At 40.2% G+C, this 25,849-nt stretch overlaps 4 protein-coding genes across 4 annotated transcripts; 2 read left to right on the forward strand and 2 right to left on the reverse strand.

Moving 5' to 3' along the window:
* Nucleotides 1-231: 231 nt before the first annotated feature.
* On the forward strand, nucleotides 232-2,142 carry LOC105278767. Its single transcript, XM_011338085.2, has 5 exons — nucleotides 232-336; nucleotides 643-749; nucleotides 1,481-1,613; nucleotides 1,746-1,801; nucleotides 1,942-2,142. Exons 2-5 carry the CDS (start codon nucleotides 675-677, stop codon nucleotides 2,071-2,073), a joined length of 396 nt encoding a protein of 131 aa, XP_011336387.1. The 5' UTR covers nucleotides 232-336; nucleotides 643-674; the 3' UTR covers nucleotides 2,074-2,142.
* Nucleotides 2,143-2,690: 548 nt separating this feature from the next.
* LOC105278766 lies at nucleotides 2,691-5,117 on the reverse strand. The gene is made up of 6 exons (XM_026973553.1): nucleotides 4,992-5,117; nucleotides 4,386-4,575; nucleotides 4,025-4,162; nucleotides 3,739-3,918; nucleotides 3,433-3,654; nucleotides 2,691-3,313 (listed from the first exon to the last, which is right to left on the reverse strand). Exons 2-6 carry the CDS (start codon nucleotides 4,557-4,559, stop codon nucleotides 2,873-2,875), a joined length of 1,155 nt encoding a protein of 384 aa, XP_026829354.1. The 5' UTR covers nucleotides 4,560-4,575; nucleotides 4,992-5,117; the 3' UTR covers nucleotides 2,691-2,872.
* Nucleotides 5,118-6,386: 1,269 nt separating this feature from the next.
* On the forward strand, nucleotides 6,387-8,165 carry LOC105278765 (proteasome subunit alpha type-4). The gene is made up of 3 exons (XM_011338082.3): nucleotides 6,387-6,524; nucleotides 7,037-7,664; nucleotides 7,805-8,165. Exons 1-3 carry the CDS (start codon nucleotides 6,522-6,524, stop codon nucleotides 7,945-7,947), a joined length of 774 nt encoding a protein of 257 aa, XP_011336384.1. The 5' UTR covers nucleotides 6,387-6,521; the 3' UTR covers nucleotides 7,948-8,165.
* A 6,590-nt stretch (nucleotides 8,166-14,755) lies between these two features.
* LOC105278763 (fatty acid synthase) lies at nucleotides 14,756-25,751 on the reverse strand. The gene is made up of 8 exons (XM_020031444.2): nucleotides 25,264-25,751; nucleotides 25,022-25,184; nucleotides 24,601-24,954; nucleotides 20,083-23,240; nucleotides 19,513-19,993; nucleotides 18,966-19,323; nucleotides 17,407-18,893; nucleotides 14,756-15,404 (listed from the first exon to the last, which is right to left on the reverse strand). The coding sequence occupies exons 2-8, from the start codon at nucleotides 25,071-25,073 to the stop codon at nucleotides 15,013-15,015; spliced, it is 6,282 nt and encodes a 2,093-aa protein (XP_019887003.2). The 5' UTR covers nucleotides 25,074-25,184; nucleotides 25,264-25,751; the 3' UTR covers nucleotides 14,756-15,012.
* Between the last annotated feature and the right edge of the window lie 98 nt (nucleotides 25,752-25,849).

Genomic DNA, 25,849 nt, shown 5'->3' on the forward strand with positions numbered 1-25,849 from the left:
CGAGTGCGCCAATTCAGAAACATTTTCCATTTCCAACTAGTACGATGCGATTAGCCATGCGCGATGAGCGACGTCCAATGAGAGCTCCGCTTTTACGTCCCTAGCCCTAAGAGAGCTCTCATTGGATGAGCTCATCGCCCATCGCGTCCAATGTGCAGTGGCCACTGGCCGATGCCAGTTTAGGCACTTTACAGCATGCTACAGCGCACCCACTCCATACGTTGTAGCATGCTGTAAGGTTCCTAACTGGCATCGCTGGGCGCGTCGATAGCCATTTCTTTTCTGGAAGCCATCCCGTGTGGAACGTGATCGCTGCCCGCAGCTGTAATATATCGAGTAAGTATGCAAGAAAACCACGTGCGACTAAATTTGTATAATATTTCGTTAATGTTCATTTAATAGCGACTTACTATTGTAACTATTTTGCATTGAAAATGTTGAACATATAAAAAATCGTAAGCGATTTTTGCGTATTCTAACCTAAATACACGTTATCATCCATGCTGTACGAGTGTTTCCCATAATATTTCTTTCTTCTCTGCTAAAGATTTGTTGAGCAAACTTGCGTAGAGTTAATATAAGTATCTGTGTAGAATATTAAATAATTGAATAGTTTTTATAAACTTGGCTGGTATATTGCAGGACTATTGATATATAGAAAAGTATCATCCACCATGCAACTACAAATTCGTGCACAAGAAACGACCATTGTCGAATGCCAAGATGATGAAAGAGTAGAAAATATCAAGGTAAATGCCCTTAAAAGTTAGATTAGGTTATAAATGCCCTTTAAGTAATATTACCCAGATAAATTTCATGTCTAAATTTATACTATATACATTTTCTGGGAAAACTAATGCAATACTGGTGCACACTCGAAGCAATTTTTTGTTCCACTTTTGTCAGTAAAACATGAAACATTAAAATATTAAACATTAAAATGTAAACTAATTTTCAAAGTGGAAACTTGCCACCAAAATTGCACTCGATGCAATTTCCTTGCATCACTTTTATCAGTAGAACATTGAAAATATGTAAACTAATTTTCACAATGGAACACTAAAAGTGCACTCAGTGTTGCACTGGTTTTTCCAGTGGAAAATTATTATTTTATTAGTTTAGTTCTTAAATGTACAGCATTACATGATATCCTAGCATTTGTTCTTTACAATGCTAGATAGAGCAATAATGCAAAAGTAAAATGTAAATTCTTAAAGGAGTGAAGGTAATCATAACTTTGACTCTAAAATGAATTCCCAACAAAATTATCTGTATAAGAAATTGCATGTACATGAAGCTTTTGTACGTTTCTCAGTCTTGAATAAAAATTGATTTTTTTAAATAATTAAATACTTATCAAGGCCTTTAGTCAAAATTCTGATTTGTTGTAAACATGGTTAGCAAAATTATCTTAAATTTGTAAGTGATTTATAGATATTTTAATATTAACCATATTCAAGTAATCCCTATTGATTTCCAGGAGAAAATTGCATCTCTTCAAGGCATTGAAGGCGAATTCAACCTTCATTGCAACGGAGTTTTATTGACAAATGAAACTTGCGTCAGTGAACTCCCATCAAGCACACTCGAATTGACTGTACCCTTATTGGGAGGTAAGTTAAGGAAGAAAACATAGCACATGTTTACTGTAACTATAAAAATAATCGTTTTTAGTGCAACGTTACAGTAAAATCTTTTCTATTCTTCAATTATTTTACTTCTTAAAATTAATTTTCTTACTCTAGGTAAGGTTCACGGTTCCTTGGCGCGTGCTGGCAAGGTCAAAGCTCAAACACCTAAGGTAAACTTATCTTTTGACTAATCAAATGTGTCTGATATAAATATTACAAGTAAAACTATTACCTCGACTTTCATACGAAATAATTGCCTTTTTTTAAATCTATATGTGTAAAACTAAAATCTATGTGTCTGTGTTGATAGGTCGAGAAGCAGGAAAAGAGCAAAAAGAAGACTGGCCGTGCTAAACGACGTATCCAGTACAACCGTAGATTTGTCAATGTTGTACAAACTTTCGGCCGCCGACGTGGACCTAATGCCAATACGAATTCATAAGGAAACATGTATTACCAAACTATTATGATATCATTTGTTATAATAAAATGAGAAAGTGTCATAATTGAAGTTCCCTGGTCTATTTCTATATATCACTTCTGTCGTTCCTTCTTTTCCCAATTATTTTATCACACATATATTAATGAAATATACAAATATATGAGATCCTATTCATATAATATTATATATTACATTTCAAGATTTTACAAGAATCCGAATGCACTATTATTACTCTTGTACTATTTTGTCATGATCAACTTGCCAAACCAGATCGATATTTATCTCGATTTCTTGCGATGAACACGTTTCTAATCTCTTAATCTACTAAGGGACAGGAATCCTCTCGTGACCTTTTCGTCACAATTATGTGGATTTAATGTTCTGAATTCTGCAATACTTCAGATAAAAATATTTTCTTCACTTTTAAATGGAGAAAAATTTTTTTCACATTAATGTAACGTTACGTATATATAATTATATATACTATATAATTATATATTACTAATTAGTAATTATATTCTTATTGTGTTTCTTGTTTCGTGTCTCTATTCCAAAGTTCATCAACTTTTATCTTAAAGTAGCGTGTCGAGAAGTCAAAGGGCAAGAAGCAAAGAGCATATTGTAGACTAGTACTGTATTTAATCCTATAGACATATTTAGGAGTAGAAATATCGTCTACTTTCAAAAAAAATATAATGTATTAATTAATATTTTCTTATACTCTCTCATTTATGTACGTAGTTTTCTTATCAAAGTAGCCAACAAAATGCAAGATGTCAGTAATTGGTAAAGCAGAAAATTATTTTTTCGGACCAGTTTCTTGATGCAGTTTCAGATCTTTCAGTTGTTTAAGTAATCGTGCACTTTCTTCGGCCGCAGTACTTTGAATGTCCGTTAAAAAAGTCAATCTTTCATTGAACGTGGTAAATACCTCCTCCCACGTTAAGTTGTCGTCTCCTTTATTCATCTTTTTCGTGTTTGCGGCAGATCCCATCTTTGCGAAATCTAAATTATTTTTTAAGAAAGCTGAAAGCTTATCGACATCTCGAGTCTGCGAAACTGCTGTACCAGAAGCACTTTCGTCACAGTTGCTTTCTCCCTTTATTGCATTATCGGAATGGAACATTCCCCAACTTGCATCTTCTACTTCGCCCTTTTTAAGTTCCACCTTTTGATCTTGCATCAACGTTAAAAGACTCTCATTACCAAAGCGGCGGGAACTATTTTTCATGGACGCATCCTGAAAATACAATTTGTCAAGTAATTAAAACTGAAGAGATACAGAAGAGCACTTGCGCATTCGCGAGCCAGCTCGAGCGAACAGTTCATCAATGTTTTGTTAAAAGTATGATACATTACCGCATCAGACCTATATAGAGAGTGATTCAAGTCCACACTGGTACTGTCGCACTCGGAAACTAATTCATCGTACAGTGTCTTCTGGAACTCGTGGAACAGCCTCGTGGACTCAGCAGACTTGTTAAGTACACTCGTATCGCAATCTGGCGCTTTCGCGGCTTTATTGCGTTCCGTGTCTCCTTTCTTGGAAAATGCGGCAGCATTGCGCGGGAAAGATTGGGCCTGAAATTACGGCGGGACAATGTATCGATATGATCGTAACTGCATTCCTCAGTGCGTTGATGCATTTGCCTGAGCATGTCTTACATCTTGCAAAGAAGGTAGAAATGGTGTCGCTGCTGTACCAATGTTGTTGAGATTTGCCATGCGCTTTCGTTCACTCTCTCGGAATTTTCTCTTCTCCGACTTAGACAATCCGGACACACAGCGTATTACTTTGTACTCTGCTGATTTTGCCATCGCATCGTATGTCGGTACTTCCGGGTCCTGCGACAAGCAAGTTGAATGTGAGTTACTCGCAGTATTAATTTACCTTCGAGTCGACACTGATAAACTGTTCGTAATATAGATGTCTCTTCAGTATGCTGTATACCTTGTTCCAATCCTCGCTAGGAAAGTGCGAGTCTCGGTGATCTGCGGTCACTGTGGATGAGGTTGCTCCTTGGCTGCCTTCAATATCCACATCCTGCACTAATTTCCTGAGACCCTCGGAACAGGTTGCGATGTGTTCCTAAAATTTTAGAAATTCATGAAGCTAGTCTTAACATAACGCACAGAGAAAGAGGGAAAGAGAAAAGGCAGAAAAAGATTTATAAAATGTCTTATATTTATTAAAGAATTAAATCGATATAAATAAATAGTGATATATAAATTTTAGAATTTTAGAATATTACATAAAATAAGAAAATAATGATTATTATGTTTCTAAAAATATCATTATATTAATTTATTACCTTGAGACGATCCTTATCAACTATATGAGTACTGTCTAGTGGACAGGTTGCCTTATTCGTCACTACAGAAGCTACAGAGCTTTTCCTGCACTTTACCACATGATCGTTGAGTTTGCATCTACGAATGCGATGTGCAGGGTTGTAAGGACAGGTGACTATGAGCTGTGATTCCATTATGAGATTCACAATTCTGGAAATCAGAATTATTAAATCATGTTTTGGTAATTATTGCATATACTTTTATGTACACACACTTTCATGTGTGTATATATATATATATATATATATATATCATTGTCAAGTTAAAAGATTAAAAGAAAAGTTTACTTCTTCCGAGCTTTGTCGACTTTGGACACATGTAACGATCGGCAAGAGCAATCAACAAACTTATCATGAATTTTACGTGGACTCCTCAATGTTTTCTCTTTAAACGAACTTTTCACGTACCAAAGATAAAACTTGTTTCATTAGTCAACTATTCTACAAACTTTGGAAACTATTTTATAACTCTCGAAGCTATCTACGTTTCAGAACAAATCTACGATAATCATATCATATTTACGTCCAGTTTAACGGTCAAATTATGTAAAATAAGTACAATCTTACCGAGACAAAGGAAAAGGGAAACCACAGCGTGATAGAAAGAATGCTAGTAAAAACTATTCCCGCTTGAAAACTCGAGTACTTATTTGCAGCGCGATCTATGTTCGTCTAAAGATGCGTTCTGGGCCGGGATTCTGTAACTCGTTATCGATAGTTTTCGGTATCGTTAAGGGGATGCTGGAGTTGCTAGTGAACTATTTTTTCACTATAGCGATAGTAATTGCAGTTTCGAAAATTCTCTGTATTGCTTGTGCAGAATAAAAAATCCTTTTCCACAAATGAAATATAGATAGAAAGAAAGCCCGCTCTACAGGACTTTATACTCAAAATGGAAAAAAGTTAGAAAAGACAAATGTAAGTTTTTAACTTTTTTCCATTTTGAGTAGAAAGTCCTGTAGAGCGGGCTTTCTTTCTCTCTATACTTCATTTGTGGAAAAGGATTTTTTATTCTGCACAAGCAATAAAGAGAATTTTCGAAACTGCAATTACCATCGCTATAGTGAAAAAATAGTTCACTAGCAACTCCAGCATCCCCTTAAGGAGAACTATTTTTTCACTATAGCGATGGTAATTGCAGTTTCGAAAATTCTCTGTATTGCTTGTGCAGAATAAAAAATCCTTTTCCACAAATGAAGTATAGATAGAAAGAAAGCCCGCTCTACAGGACTTTATATTCAAAATGGAAAAAAGTTAGAAAAGACAAACGCAAGTTTTTAACTTTTTTCCATTTTGAATATAAAGTCCTGTAGAGCGGGCTTTCTTTCTATCTATACTTCATTTGTGGAAAAGGATTTTTTATTCTGCACAAGCAATAAAGAGAATTTTCGAAACTGCAATTACCATCGCTATAGTGAAAAAGAGTTCACTAGCAACTCCAGCATCTCCTTAACTAGCGATAGCCAATGGCAAGGACGACCTTGGAGAAAAGCGTGGCTCTCATAGGTTGTCGCTAGTTAACTATACCGAAAACTATCGATAACGAGTTGCAGAATCCCGGCCCTGGGCTATACTTTACGATCGATAAAATTATTTGATCTATTTTTTATAGCTGCACTGCTGAACTGGTGCAATGAGTTAGAGTGAGAAAGAATATACTTGTCTCACTTTAACCATAATGATTGCATCATTTATTGTTATTCCTTCCGCCAAATGCCGTGTTGACATTAAGCTTTGTTTACATATTTTCTTAGCTGCGTGCTGCTTACCGATGGAAAAATGAAATAAAAATTTTGAAGAAAAACAATAGATCGTATTTGGAGAAAATCTCAAAAAAATAAATTATATCGTAAAAATGATTGTGATTTGCCATTTTGCATCATATATGTATATGGCGGTTAGGTTATAAAACAGCGCAATGCGAGTTCTATCGATACTCGATTCGATTTAGACTCTCGATTAGTGAAATCGAGATTCCGCCGATACAACTTGCAGCATTTGTCGTTTGAGGTGTCAGGTTGTGTCGGATCTACAAACGGTAGTCTCTTATAATAACAGTGAGAACTAACTTCGACAGCGTAAAACTCCTCGCAAAATATGGTACGTTACAAATTTCGCCGCAGCTTCGACAATACGTAAATTCAGCTTCGCAGCTGCACCTGCGTTCTCGACTTATCGTTGTAGGTTACGTGAGAACTGCAGTGTCATCAAGAGAATCTAATGTTTCTTATAATTGATGAAATATAAATAAATTTTTGTAATGATTAAGTGCTTGATAGCGTCGTCGTTATTGCATGCATCTAATAATGTAGCAGATGAAGAAGAAATAATTATCTTGATGTATTGGCCCTATTGACAACTCACGAGTTTAATTCACGAGAATCTCTTTATTAAAATTTCGTTTTGCAGTTCTTCTCTCAGCGATTAGTTTATCTATGACGGGATAAGAGTACAACAAATCGAAATATCGATCACAATAAATTACTATATAATATTAATTATTTTTATAATATATTTTTTTTATAATTTTATAATTTATAATTATAATATTTATTATTTAATTAATATGTAATGTTTCAGTTAATGTTTATCGTACATCTGTTATTTTCCAGGCACGTAGATACGACACTCGTACCACGATCTTCTCGCCGGAAGGCAGACTCTATCAGGTCGAGTATGCTATGGAAGCTATCAGTCACGCTGGTACCTGCTTGGGGATACTAGCGAACGACGGTATTCTGTTAGCGGCTGAGAAGCGCAACACCAACAAGCTGTTGGACGAGGTGTTCTTCTCAGAGAAGATTTACAAGCTGAACGACGACATAGTCTGCTCCGTGGCCGGCATCACCTCGGATGCCAATGTCTTGACAAACGAATTGCGCCTCATCGCGCAGAGATATCTGCTCCAATACGGCGAGGCCATACCCTGTGAACAGCTCGTCTCGTGGTTGTGTGACGTTAAACAGGCGTACACCCAGTACGGTGGAAAGAGACCCTTCGGCGTCTCCATTCTGTACATGGGGTGGGACAAGTACTACGGCTACCAGTTGTACCAGTCGGATCCCAGTGGAAACTACGGTGGCTGGAAGGCGACGTGTATCGGCAACAATTCGGCAGCGGCAGTATCGTCCTTGAAACAAGAATATAAGGAAGGGGAAACTACGTTGAAGGACGCAATGGTGCTTGCCATCAAAGTGCTCTCGAAAACGTTAGACATGAACAAGCTGTCCGCTGAGAAGGGTAAATAAAAGCTCTGTTTAATAATTTTGCAATTAGAAATTGCGTTACTGTTTCTAAGTCAAGATTGAACTTGAGATAAAATTATAATTGTTACATCTGATGCATAACGACATTATTAATGAGAATTCTCTTGCTTGCAGTGGAAATGGCGACGCTGACGCGCGAGAACGGCAAAACGAAGACGAGGATACTGCCAGCGAGTGAGGTGGACGCCTTAATCGCGGAACACGACCGGCTAGAAGCATTGGCGGAACAAGCGAAGAAAGAGAAACAGAAGTCGTAGAATTTTATATTAGATATAAGAGCGAGAGGGAAAAGTGTATGTACACTGCAGTGGCGAAGTTTAATATATCAAGAAGGAATTCGATTTTGCAACTTACATTTTTGCATTGTGTATTGTAAATTATCCCCCTTGTCACGGAGTTAATTCGCATTAACGATAGTACCGTGACTAGAAAACGATATAATTAACAAATTAAATGTTTTTCGATATATATGTAATATGTGTTATTTCTCGCTTCTTTCTTTTTCCATCTTTTTTTTTATTTCAGCGACACGATTGAAGTGGCCTCAAATAATAATACTTAACTTTAGTATATCTTGTTACATGTCAGCATGAACCAACTTTTAACTCAAATTATAATAAAATTAACTAATAAACTAATTAAGTTCATTGCATTACATGCATTGCAGATGCAATATTGCCAAGTTACATGCGTTCCCTCGACGAACGGTATCATATGTAGCTCCAAAAAAAAAACGTCAAAAAGTACTTGGAAAAAATCAAATTTATAGTGGAAATGCATTAGGAGGGCTGGGAGATTGTTGGAAAATGAAGAAAAATTGCAAAAAGTTATGTGTCGGATCATATCAACCAGGCTGCCGATGCGGTCCCACTCCCGGGCGCGATCCCACTACTGCCCGCCACGAAGACTTTTGGCTGCTGGGTTTCCCCTCTGGCCCGGTTCGCCTTTCCTTAGCTAACCTGGTCACCCCGGACTCCTCCAGGGTGCCCATATTGATGGCGAGCTTAGTGCGGACGCCCAGTCAACGTGAGCCCCGCACCAGCAGGTGACCCCGACCTCAGACCCTCCAACATAACCAGCCTCCGAGTAGCCGGATTACAGGAGCCGCCACACTCCCAGCTGACATTCTCTTTGCGTTCTGTCTATATGAGCTACCGAAAACCCGATCTTCGATTAATTTCAGGTTAATTTTATAGACATCGTTTCTTGCGGCAACAACCCTTCTCCGGATACAAAACATTGATCTTGCACCAGAACTAAATTTGATAATATAAATACGCTGAAATATGTAATGAAAATGCACGAGAGTGGTAGAACTTGGCGCCACCTCTGCGAGGTTAGGAGAAATTTGTAAAAGTCATCTGATTGCTGGTAACATACCAATGGTGGCAAACCTTTTTATGTCACGTGCCAAAAATTTACAAATAATATTTATCGAGTTGTTGATGTGCTGGGCAGTTTTTAAAAATTAATAGAAAATTAATTATATTTATTGAGATAAATTTCCAGCTGCTGGGCCTTGTTCCTACAGTAGACTGTGCATTTGTTGATTATAGTTTCTTTCATGTGTAAAACAAAATTTAACTTGTACATATTGTAACAATCAAAAACATTTTAAATAATTTCTAAGCGTATAATAAAATGAAATTGTAAACCGTTGACGTGCCACAGGTTCGCCTCTACTATTATCGGAGAGGAACCTGAGAGCGGCCATGCCCCTGTATTTTGTGTAACGCTGTTCGGTCGCTGATTCGAGCGCCATCGCATCCACTTTTTGTGGATGTCGAGAACTACGAAGCCACATCACTTTCGCGCGGTATACATCCACTTTACTGTCGATAAGTAGTTACTCGATCGGTGCGAATGTGCCAACACATTAACAAACTGCTGAAAAGCGACGAAAATGACATATGTTAATAACAATACGCGCATAGAGATGTGTTCACATCTATTAAGATATGTGTATTCGTATAAAAAATACAAAAATACGCAAAAATACACAATTCTAAGAAGAATTTATATAAAATATTATTAGGGTAAGAGGTACAGTTATTGATAGGGATACAGTTATTGACACATTAAGGGAATGCTGGAGTTGCTAGTGAACTATTTTTTCACTATAGCGATGGTAATTGCAGTTTCGAAAATTCTCTTTATTGCTTGTGCAGAATAAAAAATCCTTTTCCACAAATGAAGTATAGATGGAAAGAAAGCCCGCTCTACAGGACTTTCTACTCAAAATGGAAAAAAGTTAAAAACTTGCATTTGTCTTTTCTAACTTTTTTCCATTTTGAATATAAAGTCCTGTAGAGCGGGCTTTCTTTCTATCTATACTTCATTTGTGGAAAAGGATTTTTTATTCTGCACAAGCAATACAGAGAATTTTCGAAACTGCAATTACCATCGCTATAGTGAAAAAATAGTTCTCCTTAAGGGGATGCTGGAGTTGCTAGTGAACTATTTTTTCACTATAGCGATGGTAATTGCAGTTTCGAAAATTCTCTGTATTGCTTGTGCAGAATAAAAAATCCTTTTCCACAAATGAAGTATAGATAGAAAGAAAGCCCGCTCTACAGGACTTTATATTCAAAATGGAAAAAAGTTAGAAAAGACAAATGTAAGTTTTTAACTTTTTTCCATTTTGAGTAGAAAGTCCTGTAGAGCGGGCTTTCTTTCCATCTATACTTCATTTGTGGAAAAGGATTTTTTATTCTGCACAAGCAATAAAGAGAATTTTCGAAACTGCAATTACCATCGCTATAGTGAAAAAAATAGTTCACTAGCAACTCTAGCATCCCCTTAACTCTTTTAACTTAAATTTCTCGTCACATGCACGACGCTCGTACGCAAAGTTTATATGCTCGTACAAAGTACCTTTTCGCCAACAGATTTACTGAGTTATCTTAGATTTCTGTCATTGCGTTTCGAAGCGGCCAGCAAAAACATGCACTGATCTATTCGGAGCATCGCCAGGAGTGGGTCAGTGGTTGCTTTTGCTACCGCTTCGAAACGCAATGACAGAAATCTAAGACAACGCAGTAAATTTATTGGTGAGGGAGTACTTTGTACGAGCATATGAACGTTTCGCACAAGAGCCATGCATGTGTCGAGAAATTTCAATTAAACACATTAATGTGTCAATAACTATATCCGTGTCAATGATTGTATCTCTTACCCTACCCATACAGCACGAAAACATTTCAGAAATATTTCAGAAGTATTTCATCTGACAAATGAAAGCATCTCATAAATATTGCAAAATGTTTCTGCAACAGTTATGGGACAACTCCGGAATAGCAAAATGTCCGCGACACTTGCATTCAAAACCGTATAGAAAGGTTGCTGAAAGGTATAGATCAATCTGCAACCTTTCTGAAATATTGCCGAAAGATTATTAAAATAGCTGAAATCTTTTTGATATATTACTAAAGGTTAATTGAAATAATTTTGAAACTTTCCTATGATGTTGCACACAAATTACAAAGCTCTTATTAAAATCAATTGAAAATACTTCAGAAATTATATTTAAATTTATTATACGAGTATTCAGAAGATTGCAAATACTAAAAAGTTATAATAAAAATTATATATAAAATGTATTTATTATTTTTATTGTACGGTTTTATTTAATATTTGCAATCTGATTAATATAATAAATATGATTTCTGAAATATGCTTAATGAAAAAAATACATAATATATATAAGATGTATATAGATATGCATATATATCTATATATATAAGATATATAGATATACACATACATAGCTAAATCAAGTATTCACCAAGTTTTCCTTTAATAAGCGTGAATTGTTGGCACATTGACAAAGAGCCATTCTTATATTATATATTTTCCTTTTTCTTCCTCCAAATAGGTGATTAAAAGGAAACAATTATATAGATATATAATTCTCTGTTCAACCAACACTTATATTTGAAAGAAAAAAAGGATACGTGAAGATAATGCATTTTTTGTCAACTGGTTAGCTTCACTAAAGATCGAATACTTGGTCTAGGTATATATATATATATAATTTTACTTTTTACAATATTCACATTTTTTCAAATTTATTGCATGTGGTAGGTTTTAGAAACATTTCTGTTGCAACATTTCATATGACATATTGCGGAATCCTTTCAGAAATGTTGCATATGAAATGTGGAATCTTGAAATGATTTTAAAACCTTCCTGAAAGCTTTCTGTATTAATCAGTGCTGTATGGGTATGTTCATTTAGTTTCAATAAAGCGCAATATCTGACAATTTGTGTTCCTCTGTCTTATTGCTTATTTCTTACTAGCTCTTTTTGTTGCTATACTGTTATTGTTTTTATACGAATGTGTTTTAATGTTATATATCGTTCCTCAAACGTTTGTTTGAAATATCATTTCACATATGGAGTGTATCAAAACTGACGGACGAATACACTCCTTTATAGAAATTTATTATTGATACGTGTCATTGCCACTCACAACAAATTCTCTTAAAACTCATTAAAATAGTTAGTTGCTCGCATGTATTTGGTACCAAAATAATCTAGAGGCAACGTACTATCGAAATATATCAATATCCGAATTTGTTGCTAACTCTAACATGTGGAAAAACATTAGTTTATCACGGATGCTCGAGCCGAGCTGCAAGTTTCTTCAACCGACGTTTACAGAATTAGTTGCTCGCACTCTTTTGGTCTCAAATTGTTCCTTGCATCACAGGCTATCGAAATATATCAATGCCTGAATTTGTTGCTACCTCCAAAGTGAAAAAATACTCGCCTAAGTGGTCGCGGACTTTAACTGTAGCGCCTGGCCATCCGCCACAGTTAAAGTCAAGACGAATTGTTTAAAGAATTAGTTGCTCGCAAGATTTTGGTCTCAAATTGTTCCTTGCATCACAGGCTATCGAAATATATCAATACCTGAATTTGTTGCTACCTCCAAAGTGAAAAAATACTCGCCTAAGTGGTCGCGGACTTTAACTGTAGCGCCTGGCCATCCGCCACAGTTAAAGTCAAGACGAATTGTTTAAAGAATTAGTTGCTCGCAAGATTTTGGTCTCAAATTGTTCCTTGCATCACAGGCTATCGAAATATATCAATACCTGAATTTGTTGCTACCTCCAAAGTGAAAAAATACTCGCCTAAGTGGTCGCGGACTTTAACTGTAGCGCCTGGCCATCCGCCACAGTTAAAGTCAAGACGAATTGTTTAAAGAATTAGTTGCTCGCAAGATTTTGGTCTCAAATTGTTCTTGCATCACAGGCTATCGAAATATATCAATGCCTGAATTTGTTGCTACCTCAAAGTGAAAAAATACTCGCCTAAGTGGTCGCGGACTTTAACTGTAGCGCCTGGCATCCGCCACAGTTAAAGTCAAGACGAATTGTTTAAAGAATTAGTTGCTCGCAAGATTTTGGTCTCAAATTGTTCCTTGCATCACAGGCTATCGAAATATATCAATGCCTGAATTTGTTGCTACCTCCAAAGTGAAAAAATACTCGCCTAAGTGGTCGCGGACTTTAACTGTAGCGCCTGCCATCCGCCACAGTTAAAGTCAAGACGAATTGTTTAAAGAATTAGTTGCTCGCAAGATTTTGGTCTCAAATTGTTCCTTGCATCACAGGCTATCGAAATATATCAATGCCTGAATTTGTTGCTACCTCCAAAGTGAAAAAATACTCGCCTAAGTGGTCGCGGACTTTAACTGTAGCGCCTGGCCATCCGCCACAGTTAAAGTCAAGACGAATTGTTTAAAGAATTAGTTGCTCGCAAGATTTTGGTCTCAAATTGTTCCTTGCATCACAGGCTATCGAAATATATCAATACCTGAATTTGTTGCTACCTCCAAAGTGAAAAAATACTCGCCTAAGTGGTCGCGGACTTTAACTGTAGCGCCTGGCCATCCGCACAGTTAAAGTCAAGACGAATTGTTTAAGATTAGTTCTCGCAATTTTGGTCTCAAATTGTTCTTGCTACAGCTATCGAAATATATCAATGCTGAATTTGTTGCTACCTCCAAAGTGAAAAAATACTCGCCTAAGTGGTCGCGGACTTTAACTGTAGCGCCTGGCCATCCGCCACAGTTAAAGTCAAGACGAATTGTTTAAAGAATTAGTTGCTCGCAAGATTTTGGTCTCAAATTGTTCCTTGCATCACAGGCTATCGAAATATATCAATACCTGAATTTGTTGCTACCTCCAAAGTGAAAAAATACTCGCCTAAGTGGTCGCGGACTTTAACTGTAGCGCCTGGCCATCCGCCACAGTTAAAGTCAAGACGAATTGTTTAAAGAATTAGTTGCTCGCAAGATTTTGGTCTCAAATTGTTCCTTGCATCACAGGCTATCGAAATATATCAATACCTGAATTTGTTGCTACCTCCAAAGTGAAAAAATACTCGCCTAAGTGGTCGCGGACTTTAACTGTAGCGCCTGGCCATCCGTCACAGTTAAAGTCAAGACGAATTGTTTAAAGAATTAGTTGCTCGCAAGATTTTGGTCTCAAATTGTTCCTTGCATCACGGGCTATCGAAAAATACCAAAAACTGAATTTGTTGCTAACTCCAAAGTCACAAAATAACCAGGTACGTGATTGCGCGACCATGTACGACAGGTAAAGGCAGTTATATTGACAGAGTGTTTAAACAATTTGTTACTAATTCGATACGAGGTATAAAATATTTCTTACTATCAGTAATATATATTTTTATATATTACTGACTACACATGCGGTATTAGAGAGATGTAAAGGGAAAAGGTCGGCGGTCCTTAAAGATCGCGTGATCGAAGCGTGCTCGATAGCGGCGAGCAATTAGAAGCGTCGCGGCAAGAATCAAAGGCTTATATTATGTACCATCATACACGTTCAATGCGCGCTCGGAACCTGGTATGTAACGTTTAAATATATTTTCATTTATAGTATGCAATATTTAAATACGAATATGTAATACAAAAATTATTTATTTGATCAACGTGAATAAAAACAGCATTAATTGTATTTAACAGTTTTATTTTCTTTAATTTCTATTTATTAATATCATTGAAGTATAAATATTTATAATATTATTAACCTAACTATACATACACATACTTTTGTGAAATTAATATATATAAAAATATAATTATTTAGCATATTATATATACATAATTATGAGAAAGACACAGTATGATAGATATTGCAACTATCAAAAGTTTTGAGAAAGGTGTAATTAAATTACTATACTTTTATTAAATACTCTTTCCAAAACTTCTGATAGTTAATGTGATAGGTTTGATCGAAAATGTATAATTTAATACATATCTTCGTAATTGTGCTAGCGGCAGTAGAGTGCTAGTGTTTTATTATTTCGACATTTCGTGTCGAAGACATTTGTTGCAGTTCGGCGACCGTTAGGGCCCCGATCTTCTGCAATGACAATATGATATCGTAGTTCCTCTCGAGAGTCTGCTTTATTTCGACGTTCGTTAGCGAGTCCATACCCATGCTGTTTAGGGTATCGTGAGGATTCATTGTACTGCTGTCCTTAATGCCTAATGTATTGAGGACAGCGCTGACAAGATCGATTTTGTCGTCACTGTTCGCTGTTTGATGCTTCTCGGATACTACCATTGAACTTAATATTGGATGTGGTTGTTGCAGGAAGATGTCCATGGTCGCGAGACAACTCGATATCTGTTGCGGCACCGTACCGTTTATGACGGTGTCATTGCCCTCCGTGGATTCTAGAAAATGAGCATACATAACGACACCGTGAGTCATTTAATCATGAAAAATGTATAGTGTAAATATATTAGGTTGGCCAAAAAGTAATTGCGTTTTTTTCCAATAGATGGACATACATGTCTTGAAATGTAACTAACTTCGTTCTAAACCGCAAATTCATTATGTAGGTTAACAACTCACAGTTCAAGCTTGTTTTACAAAAAGAAAGTACACGATTTCGTTAACAATTGTTTGTTTGCCGTCGATTTCAAAATGGAAAATCAAAAAGAACATTTTCGTCATATTTTCTTTTATTATTTCCGAAAAGGGAAAAACGCTGTGCAAGCTCATAAAAAGTTATGTCATGTATATGGCGAAGATGCTTTAAAACTGCGGCAGTGTCAAAATTGGTTTACTAAATTTCGATCCGCAGATTTTAATGTGAAAGATGCACCACGCTCAGGAAGGCCAATCGAAATTGATGATGACAAAATAAAGGCACTGATCGATTCCAATCGGCGTTTAACGACACGAGAGATTGCTGAGAATCTTAACATATCGAAATCGAGTGTTGAAAACCATTTAAAACGACTTGGATACATTAGTAAGCTCGATATTTCGGTACCACATGAGCTCAAAGAAATTCATCTCACTAAGCGTATTGACATCTGCGATTCTGTTTTGAAACGTGAGGAAAATGATCCATTTTTGAAACGTATGATAACAGGCGACGAAAAATGGATCGTCTACAACAACTTCAAACGAAAAAGATCGTGGAGCAAGCGTGATGAACCTGCTGAAAGCACTTGAAAAGCAGATATTCACCAAAGAAAGATTATGCTGTCAGTCTGGTGGGACTTTAAAGGTATTGTGTATTTTGAGCTGCTTGCAAGGAATCAAACCATTAATTCAGACGTATACTGTCGTCAACTGGATAAGTTAAATGATGCCATCAAACAGAAACGTTCAGAATTGGTGAATCGCAAAGGTGTTGTGTTTCACCATGATAACGCTAGACCACGTACAAGTTTGGTCACTCGTGGAAAATTGTTGCAGCTTGGATGGGATGTGTTACCACATCCACCATATTCGCCAGACCTGGCACCATCAGATTACCATTTGTTTCGTTCTTTGCAAAACGCCTTGAATGGTAAAACCTTTACTGCTGATGAGGATATCAAATCGTTCTTGTAATTGTTTTTTGTTGAAAAAGATAAGAACTTTTTTGAGCGCGGAATCATGAAGTTGCCTGAAAAATGGCAAAAGATAATCAAACAAAATGGACAATATATTGTTTAATAAAGTTTTTGTTTCCCATGAAAAATTCGCCTTTTATTTATATAAAAAAAAACGCAATTACTTTTTGGCCAACCCGATATATACAGGGTGTTTCCTAAGTAAGTAGACAAACTTAAGGAGGATATTCCTTGGCTTATTTTAAGAAGAAAAGGTCATATAAACATATGTCCTAAACTGCTTTGTTTTCCAAAAAAGTACATCACTGTTTTCGTTCACTTTTCGGATAGCGTGCTTTTGCAGTACGAGTCAACAGCGATGGGGATGGAGTGGGGATGGTCTCGCGGCGCCGCAAGTGAACACTCGTTTCAGACTGCGCCGCGCGGCCGCCGCGAGACCATCCCCACTCCATCCCCACCGCTGTTGACTCGTACTGCAAAAGCACGCTATCCGGCATCACTGCTATCACGTTATCTTTGACGCAAACTTTATTAGTTCCTATTAAGTTTAGTAATTTTATTAATTATGGTAAATTACACAAACGCCGAAATGGCAGATATGCATTCCGTATACGGTCTTGCTAATGGAAACGCTCGTCAAGCAAGACGTATTTACAATGACAGATACTTTTTTTTGGAAAACAAAGCAGTTTAGGACATATGTTTATGACCTTTTCTTCTTAAAATAAGCCAAGGAATATCCTCCTTAAGTTTGTCTACTTACTTAGGAAACACCCTGTATATCTGGAACAGCAATTTCCAAACTGAATTTTCCGTATTATATTACCCATGACTAATCCGACGTTTCCGATAACTCCCCATTGGATGGCAAGACCATGCAATCCGTCGGCCTGCCTCCGCTCCACAATTCTTTCCATGATCGAGTTCGCGAGACCGTAGTTAGACTGGCCCAAGTTGCCACGACCGCACGACATGGATGAGAATACGACGAAGTAATCCAGCAACGGGCAGCATTTCCTCGACACCGCGTCCAAGTTCCTCGTGACGTCGGCTTTCGGTGAAATCACCGTCTTCAGATCCTCCTCCTTCATGTTCTCAATCAAGGTATCGCGCAGAATGACCGCCAGATTAAATATACCGCCTACGGGCGCCAGTCGGTTGCTCTCTTCGATTAAACGTTCGGCACCCGCTGTCGCAGTAGCGTCCGCTGTCGAGATCACGACCCGTACACCATTTTCGCGCCACCGGCGCACGCACAGTGCTTGGTAGCCGGTGCGAATGCCCGTGCGCGATACTAGAACGACGTTCCTGGCACCGCGAGTGATCATCCAGTCGGCCAACTCCAAGCCGAACCCACCGAGACCGCCGACCAGTACGTACGACCTCTTCGGGTTCATGTAAGTACGCGATGCGGCGGTCACTGTTCTCGGCATAGGCACTGTACACTCCACCGGCTCTTCATCCCGGATCTTCAGTAATATTTTCCCGATGTGCCTGCCGCTTGCCATGAATTTAAATGCCTCCTGAAACTGCTCTATAAGAAAGACGGTCGAGATCAACGGGCGCACCGTGCCATTCTTGATCCCTCCGGAAACGAGTTCCATCACTCTCTGCCTCTCCGCGTAGTCTTCGAACAACATCTCCAGCAGTATACCGTGGAAGGAGATGTTCTTCAGAAACATCGACATGCCTAAGGGATTATCGTTCCACAAGTCGTACTTGCCGATCTCGAGGAAGCGGCCATTCGTAGCGAGGCATCGTATGCCGGCCAGCAGCTTCTCCTCGGCCAGTGAGTTCAATACCACGTCGACCCCGCGACCGCGCGTCTCCGTGAGGATCAGTTGCTCGAAACTCGTATCCCGCGAGCAGCCGATCTGCCTGTCGGTCAACTGCGGGAAGACCCTCTTGAGAAATTCTCGCTTCTCCAGCGTGCCGACGGTAGTGTAAACCGTGCACCCTAAGTGCAAAGCGACAGCGATTGCCGCCTGACCGACGCCACCTGCACCGCTGTGGATTAATATGCTTTCGCCCGCCTTCAATTGACCCCGCACGAGCAGAGCGTAGTAGCTGGTCGCGTAGACGACCGGTACCGTCGCTGCTTGCTCCAGCGTCCACTCATCGGGCACCTCCCAGGCGAAGCTGAGATCCGCCAGCACGGTAATCGCCAGCGCGCCGGATCTGCAGTTGATACCCATCACGCGGCGACCATCCGCATCTCTGCCAGAGAACTCTAGTCCCAATGGACACTCTTCCGTAGTTAATTTTCCTGGGAAGACGTCCGGTGACAACTTGCCGTTCGCCAACATGACGTCCCTGTCGTTCACGCAAAATATATATTAATCGACATAGCTTTTAATTGGAAGAGCGATGCTCAACGATACTTGCCTAAAATTCAACGATGCGTAGTACACGCTGCAGAGCGCCGTGTCTGGAGATGTATCAGCCTGATAAGAATTCAACGGGCTCTCAATCCATCTTAGAGTTTTTATATCTCCCCTTATCAACGTATTTATGTAAGCGTGCTCCACTTGTGAAGACGCACTGCTCTGATTCAACAGTAAGTGCCGATAGCTACCCCATTGTCCTCTCTTCAACACGTTAGCCACCAGTTCCTTATTGAGCTGATCCGCATAGAATTGCACGGATAAATCAAACTTGGGCGCGTCCTTATCTTGGACGAGAACGTAGCGCACGTTTGTACTGCCGACTTCATATCGCATGCAAGTCATGAATCCGACTAGACCTAGTGAAAAATGATGAGAAAGATGTTAGTTTCCAATATTATATTATATTAAAATTATATTATTATTATATTATATTATTACAAAATTGTGAAGTGTACTTTATACAGCTTTGTGCAAATGACTCGAGTGTCAAAAAGTTCTTGGAAAAATATCTGTTTTTACATGTACGTGATCTCTTATAGTCTTACCGGATAATTCATCGTCCTGAGACACAAGGATCACTTCCCGAGCTTCCTCATCTTCGTTAGCGGACTTTTTTAGCGCCTCCTTCACGCTTTCCAGCCACGAAAAAATTTTCTCCGCTATCCGTATTACGATCGGCTTTCCCGTCTTCTTCCGTTTTTTAAATAATAGATAACTCTTTCCTACAGGATCAATCTGTCTTCCAGCCAATGTCAGGTTTCTTTCCTTCAGCAGAATTTTCCAGTCAAGTTGCTTGGCGGATTCTTGTAGAAGAATAAAACCTCCAGGCCTCAAGGCAGCCGTTAGATTTTCGAAAACGTGAAAAGATTTATTGGATAAAATATCCGTCGCAATAACAAGATGCATATCCCGAGCAGGAATCGCGCCATGACTCGCATCTTGCGTCACAAAGTCACCGTTTATCTTTGTTTCGTTGAAAACTTCTTTGTAATTGTCGGCCGATGCAATGGACACTTGCAGGTCGAGCTGAAACAGATTTTTTACGAAGCACAGCAATCACACACAGAATATAATAGTTCGTTGTTACTCATTGAAGTCTAATAAAGCACACTTACAATGACCGAGGGTTCCCCATGGAAAATGTCCGATATTAGTGGTGTCAGAAGAGCGTTCGTTTGTTCGTTTGCAACTTCCACCGCCCTGATCTTCGATGTTGCAACGTTCTCGCGCACGATTTGCAGCAGCACAGTGAGCGCGTGCAATTGCCCCATCCATGGATCTCCTGCCAGACTGTGCGGATTGTCGTACCGTACAAAGGTGTACCGTTCATGCCTAGCTTGAGCCTGCTTTCGCCGCGGGGCCAAAGCAGTCCTGAATCCTCTCACCTCGATACCACCGGATTTGATGACGTTGATGTCCTTGTAATTATATACTGGTATTCCAAGCTCCGATAATTTTTCGACGAGTTGTGTATGAAAAACGGGATCGATCGCAACGCGCTGAATGTACGTCGGCATAAACGTCAGTCTGTGAGAGGCCGTGGCTGCGGAAAAGTGGAGCATACTGTCTATGTACGGGATCCACTCGTTGAACCAGTGCAGCGCGCCGGTTGCCCCGTAACTGTCGCAGGATTTAATGCCTTGGAAGATACCACCGTACTCGTATCCTTGCAGATTCAACGTTTTGTAAACGTCTCTAGCATTCATCGGCAGGTTCTCCTTGTCGCTAGGCGGTGACAATGCCGGCAAATCCAACTGCTCCTTCCTGATATTCTTCGACGCGCGTACGTTTCCGGTGACGACGACCGAGTTGGATTCACAGATTTGGAAATGGCCCGTTTCTCTGAAGATGTTTATCAAGAATGTTATCGCGCCGTCTTTCGGTACAATCGTGGCGCGTTGAAAATGCACGTTCTCGAAGACCACCGGCAGTCGTTCGAAATGGGCGCCGTGCATTCGTGCGAAGATCTTCCAGATGAAAACCAGATAGCCAACGCCCGGGAAGAAGACTCGTCCCTCCAGTCGATGTCCTGCCAAGTACGCGTCCGTTTCACTCGATAGATCGACCGTGACGACGTAGTCTCCCGCTCGTCCTGAAGTTATCTCGTGATAAGTGGGCACTTTCCACGTGATAGAGTGGTCCCATTTGACCAGCGATCCGATCATCGGCGTTCCGCGAGCAACAGGAAAATTCACCGGCGGATACAACTTAAGGATGTCGGGTTGTGCGCCGACCGTGTACAGTTTACCTATGTTGGATAGTAGAAAGGCCAGATTATTTACGTGATCTCGTTTCTGGAGACTGATCTTGGCTACTGTCCCGGGTAGCGACCTACGTAGAACCGCTTGTAGCAGACCGTGCGGCGCGATCTCGATCGTGACCGCGTTTTCTGGAACGTGCGTCATCGCCTCGCGGAAGAGCACGGGGGACAGCAGGTTATTCACGAAGTAGGCTGGTGAGCTGAATTGAGCGATCGGAGCGTTCCACGCGGCCTCGGGCACCGAGCTGGAGATCCATTTGGCCGATCTCCGTTTGAAGCTTGGCACGATTCGATCGAGCGAGGCCCGCATCTTAGACTCGGACGCAGCGATGTACTTGCTGTGAAAAGCAAGCCCACAGCTGTCGACCAACTTGGCGAAGATGTTCTTGCTTTTCAGTTGCTCCATGAACGCCCGCAAAGATTCGACCGGACCGGAAACAGTGACCAGGTCTGCGGAGTTATTACAGGCAGGGATGATATCGGGCGGACATATCTTCTTGGCTTCCTCCCAACTCAGGCCGACAGCTGCCATAGCACCTGGTTCCAACTTGGAACTTACAACTGCATCGCCTCTGAAGTAGGCCATTAAGACGGTTTGCTCCAGCGTAACCGTGCCATCGGCATAAGCGCAAGTCAATTCTCCAACGGAGTGTCCGACTATCCCGTCCGGCTGGATGCCTATCGACGTCAATACGTCTACCAGGGCGATCTGTATGGCTACGGTTGACACAAAAGTGTTTGTCACATTTTTGTACGTTTCGTCGGTGCCGTTCAGGATAATATTCATGAGATCGACACCGTAAGGCAGCAGTGCATCCGCACAACGTCGCAGACTGCGCTGGAAAACTTGGATGCCGAGCAGTTGCTTGCCCATACCCGGCCATTGAGCGCCCATGCCGGAAAATAAGAACCAAATAGGACGCTGTTCATCGTTCTTCGTTGTTGCAATTATTTCACGCGTGCTGCCGTCGCCGTCGAATACCCCATAGCCACGGACTCTGTGTTCTAATATCTTATCTTTGTGCACGACACGTAGCAGTGAGAGGAACTCATCGTCTCCCCTGTGCTCCTTCGCCTTCTCCAGCAACGTGTGTACAGCCTCCTCTGTGCGACCCGACACCAAGACCAGCTTGGATGGCAATCCAGTATTCAACGTTGGCGGTAACTTCGGCCTGGGGTTGCTGTGTAGGATGACGTGGCCGTTCGCGCCACCAAAGCCGAACGAGCTAATGCCTACGAAACCGCCGTTCCACGGTGTCGCCTTGTCGATCACGCGTATGCGTCCTTCCTCGAACGCAGGAATGTTCAGATTCGGGATGGCAAAGTGCAAATTTCCTGGGATCACGCCCGTTTCCATTGCGATTAACACCTTGGCGATCGAACAGAGTCCGCTGGCGGGTTCCGCGTGTCCCATGTTGGATTTCACCGAACCGATTAGCAGCGGTGTCTTCCTGTTCTCGCAGAACATCTTATCGATGGAATTCACTTCTTCGAAATCGCCGAGTTCGGTGCCAGTACCATGCGCCTCCACGTAGACCACGTCAGCAGGATCGATCTTCGCCTCGCTGTACACCTCACGCAGCATTTGATTCTGCATCTTGCCACTGGGATACGTGATACCCTGGGGCTTGTAGCCGTCGTTGTTAATTTTTGTGCCGATCACCGTGCCGTATATTCGCCGTGCGTCCTTCGCCTTCTGCAGGTACACCGCCACCACCGCCTCAGACCTGACGTATCCGTCAGCCGCGGCATCGAAAGCCTTGCACTTACCGTCCTGGGACAGCAGATTCAACTTCTGGAAGTGAAGTGTATTCGCCGGTTTCAGCAGGAGGTGCACCGAGCCGACGATCGCGCTGTCGCACTCGCCGGCGCGCATCGTGGCAATCGCGTAGTGCAAGGCGGACAAGCTCGAGGAACAAGCAGAGTCAAACGTGCAGCTCGGCCCGACGAAGTTGAACGCGAAGGAAATTCTGTTGGAGAACATCGCTCTGCAACAGCCGAGCAATCCGTATCCTACAACCAGACGCAAGTTTATCGAACGTCTCGTCTCGCACTAAGAAAGAATTTATAATGCAGAATAGAAGAAATTTTTTTATTAGGGGTGTGATTTAGTTTTGAGGGTTTTTTTGCTCAAAAACGCATGTATTTAAATATGATAATGAATGAATACCGTAATCAAAATATTTTCCTTCGTTTTCTATAACTTTTTCCCATCTTTCTGGCAAGAGATGGATTCCACGATGATAAAATGACTCTTCTTTTCAGTTGATCCATTCGTCGACGAATTTTCGCACTTCTTCCAAATTATGAAAGTGTGTATCCTCTAAAGCGTGTTGCATCGACCGGAACAAATAATAATCGCATGGAGCAATGTCCGGAGAATACGCGGGGTGCGGTAAGACTTCCCATTCGAGCTCTAATAGTGTTTGTTTCACTGATAACGCAACGTCAGGTCGAGCGTTGTCACGAAGAAGAATCACTTTCCGTCGTTTACTCGCAATTGGTGGTCGTTTTTCGTCCAATGCTTGCTTCAACTTGTACAATTGGTGTCGATAACCATCAGCCGTGACAGTCTCATGCGGATTTAACAGCTCATAGTACACTATCCCACCAAATACAGAGCATTACTTTTCAACCGTGAATATTGCGTCTCGGAGTGGATGTTGATGGTTCGCCTGGATCCACCCATGATTTTCTGCGTTTCGGATTATCAAAATAGATCCACTTTTCATCCCCAGTAACAATCCGAGACAAAAGACTCTTCTTTTTTTGCCCGGCGATCAACGAAATGCAAATGTTCAACCGGTTCGCAATGGCACTTTCCGATAATTGATGTCGAACCCATTTCCCTTCTTTCTGAATGTTTCCCATTTCATGTAAATGTTTGGTAACTGTTGTACGATCAACATTTAATGCTCTGGCAAGTTCTGAAGTGGATTGTGTTGGATTTTCGTGCAATAATGCTTGCAAATCTGCATTTTCAAGCTTTCTTGGTTGTCCCGAGCGTTCTTTGTCCTTCACATCAGTATCACCACTTGTAAAGCGTCTAAACCAGTATTCACACGTCTTAATTGATGGGGCAGAATCACCATAAGTTTCCACAAGAATTCTATAACCGTCAGCCGCAGTTTTCTTTTGATTAAAAAACAAAAGCAACGCATGTCGAAAATGCTGTTTCGGAAGTTGCATTTTTACGATGATATAAACACGACTGTTATTGCATCTATTGCTATAATGCTACTAAATGTCATGGATAATGTCAAGACTGTAAGAAACAACAGTTATCGGAAACAGCTATTGGCATAAACTGACACTACAGCCATTTGTTGCAAAACCCTCAAAACTAAATCACACTCCTAATAATTGTACAAACCGTTTACGCTGTCCAGGTCCTTCGACCAAAAATCGTCGGACTCCGAAGCGGAAGCACCGACAAACACGCCAGTACGCGATCCTCTTATGGTTGAAGGATTGACGCCGGCATCGACTATCGCCTCGTACGTTGCTTCTAGCAGCAGACGAAGTTGCGGGTCCATCACGTGTGCCTGTCTAGGATGCACCCCGAAGAAAGAGGCATCGAAAGTGCTGAGGTCTTTAATCTTGCCGGATCTGTGCGGTAGCCCGCACATACTTGCTGGCCAACGGCGCTCGTCATCATTCACCATGTCCATTTGCTTCATTAGATTCTCTTTAAACTCTTCCATATTCGATGACTCGGGAAAACGGCCTTAAAGAACATCACACGTGTTATATTGCTGTTTATCCTGCTTGATTGTTTCTTGATAAATACTTACCTGAAATGCCTGCAATGACAATGTCATCTAGACACGGTATACCGTCCTCCATGTTTTTTCTACGATTACTAATATTCAATAATCCTGAAGTCTCGTGTTCTCAAAGAAAACAAATATCTTGCCCTCTTCTTCAAAAGAAGTTGTTCCACCTTTTCTATTACGTCTATTATGTTACGTTACATTAATTTCAAGAAAATAGACGTTCTAACAAAAAGAGAATGAATTTAAAAAATGCTCATTACCTGTCTGTAAGCTTCACTTCATTTTTGTATACTAATATGATATGTCCGGAAATGCAGATAAAGTTTTTCTTCGGTGGAGCAACGCTACGTCAAGTAACGAAATACCAAAGACGAATAATGGAACTAATAGAGTCCGCTGTTCCATTAATGCTTATATATGTCGTACGGCACCTATCTGTCGCATCATTCTGATTAAATCTACTACCAATAACTGATTCTGCTTCTCGGTTCGCTGGGATGTATCAAATAAAACGAGATCAGATCGGATAAGATATAATAAAATGCACCGCGACTTTGTTTTTTATTACGCAATTAATGACATTATACCGTTATTTTGACCACAAATATTTGTTACGAAATAATCTTCGTAATATCAAGAATTTTCTGGTGCACTTCACATGCGCTGGGACACTTTGTATATTTGTCAAAAAGTTCAATTTTCAATCTTTCAATGCACACATTGTACATATATGTTATACAGACAACAATATTGATAATGTACATATTACATTATAGATAATAATATTATTTGGTTAATGAATAATTTGTTAATAATAACATTATACCGTGTTTCTACTGAATAATA

This window comes from Ooceraea biroi, chromosome 11 (genome assembly GCF_003672135.1).
Source record: "Ooceraea biroi isolate clonal line C1 chromosome 11, Obir_v5.4, whole genome shotgun sequence".
Lineage (NCBI taxonomy): Eukaryota > Metazoa > Arthropoda > Insecta > Hymenoptera > Formicidae > Ooceraea > Ooceraea biroi.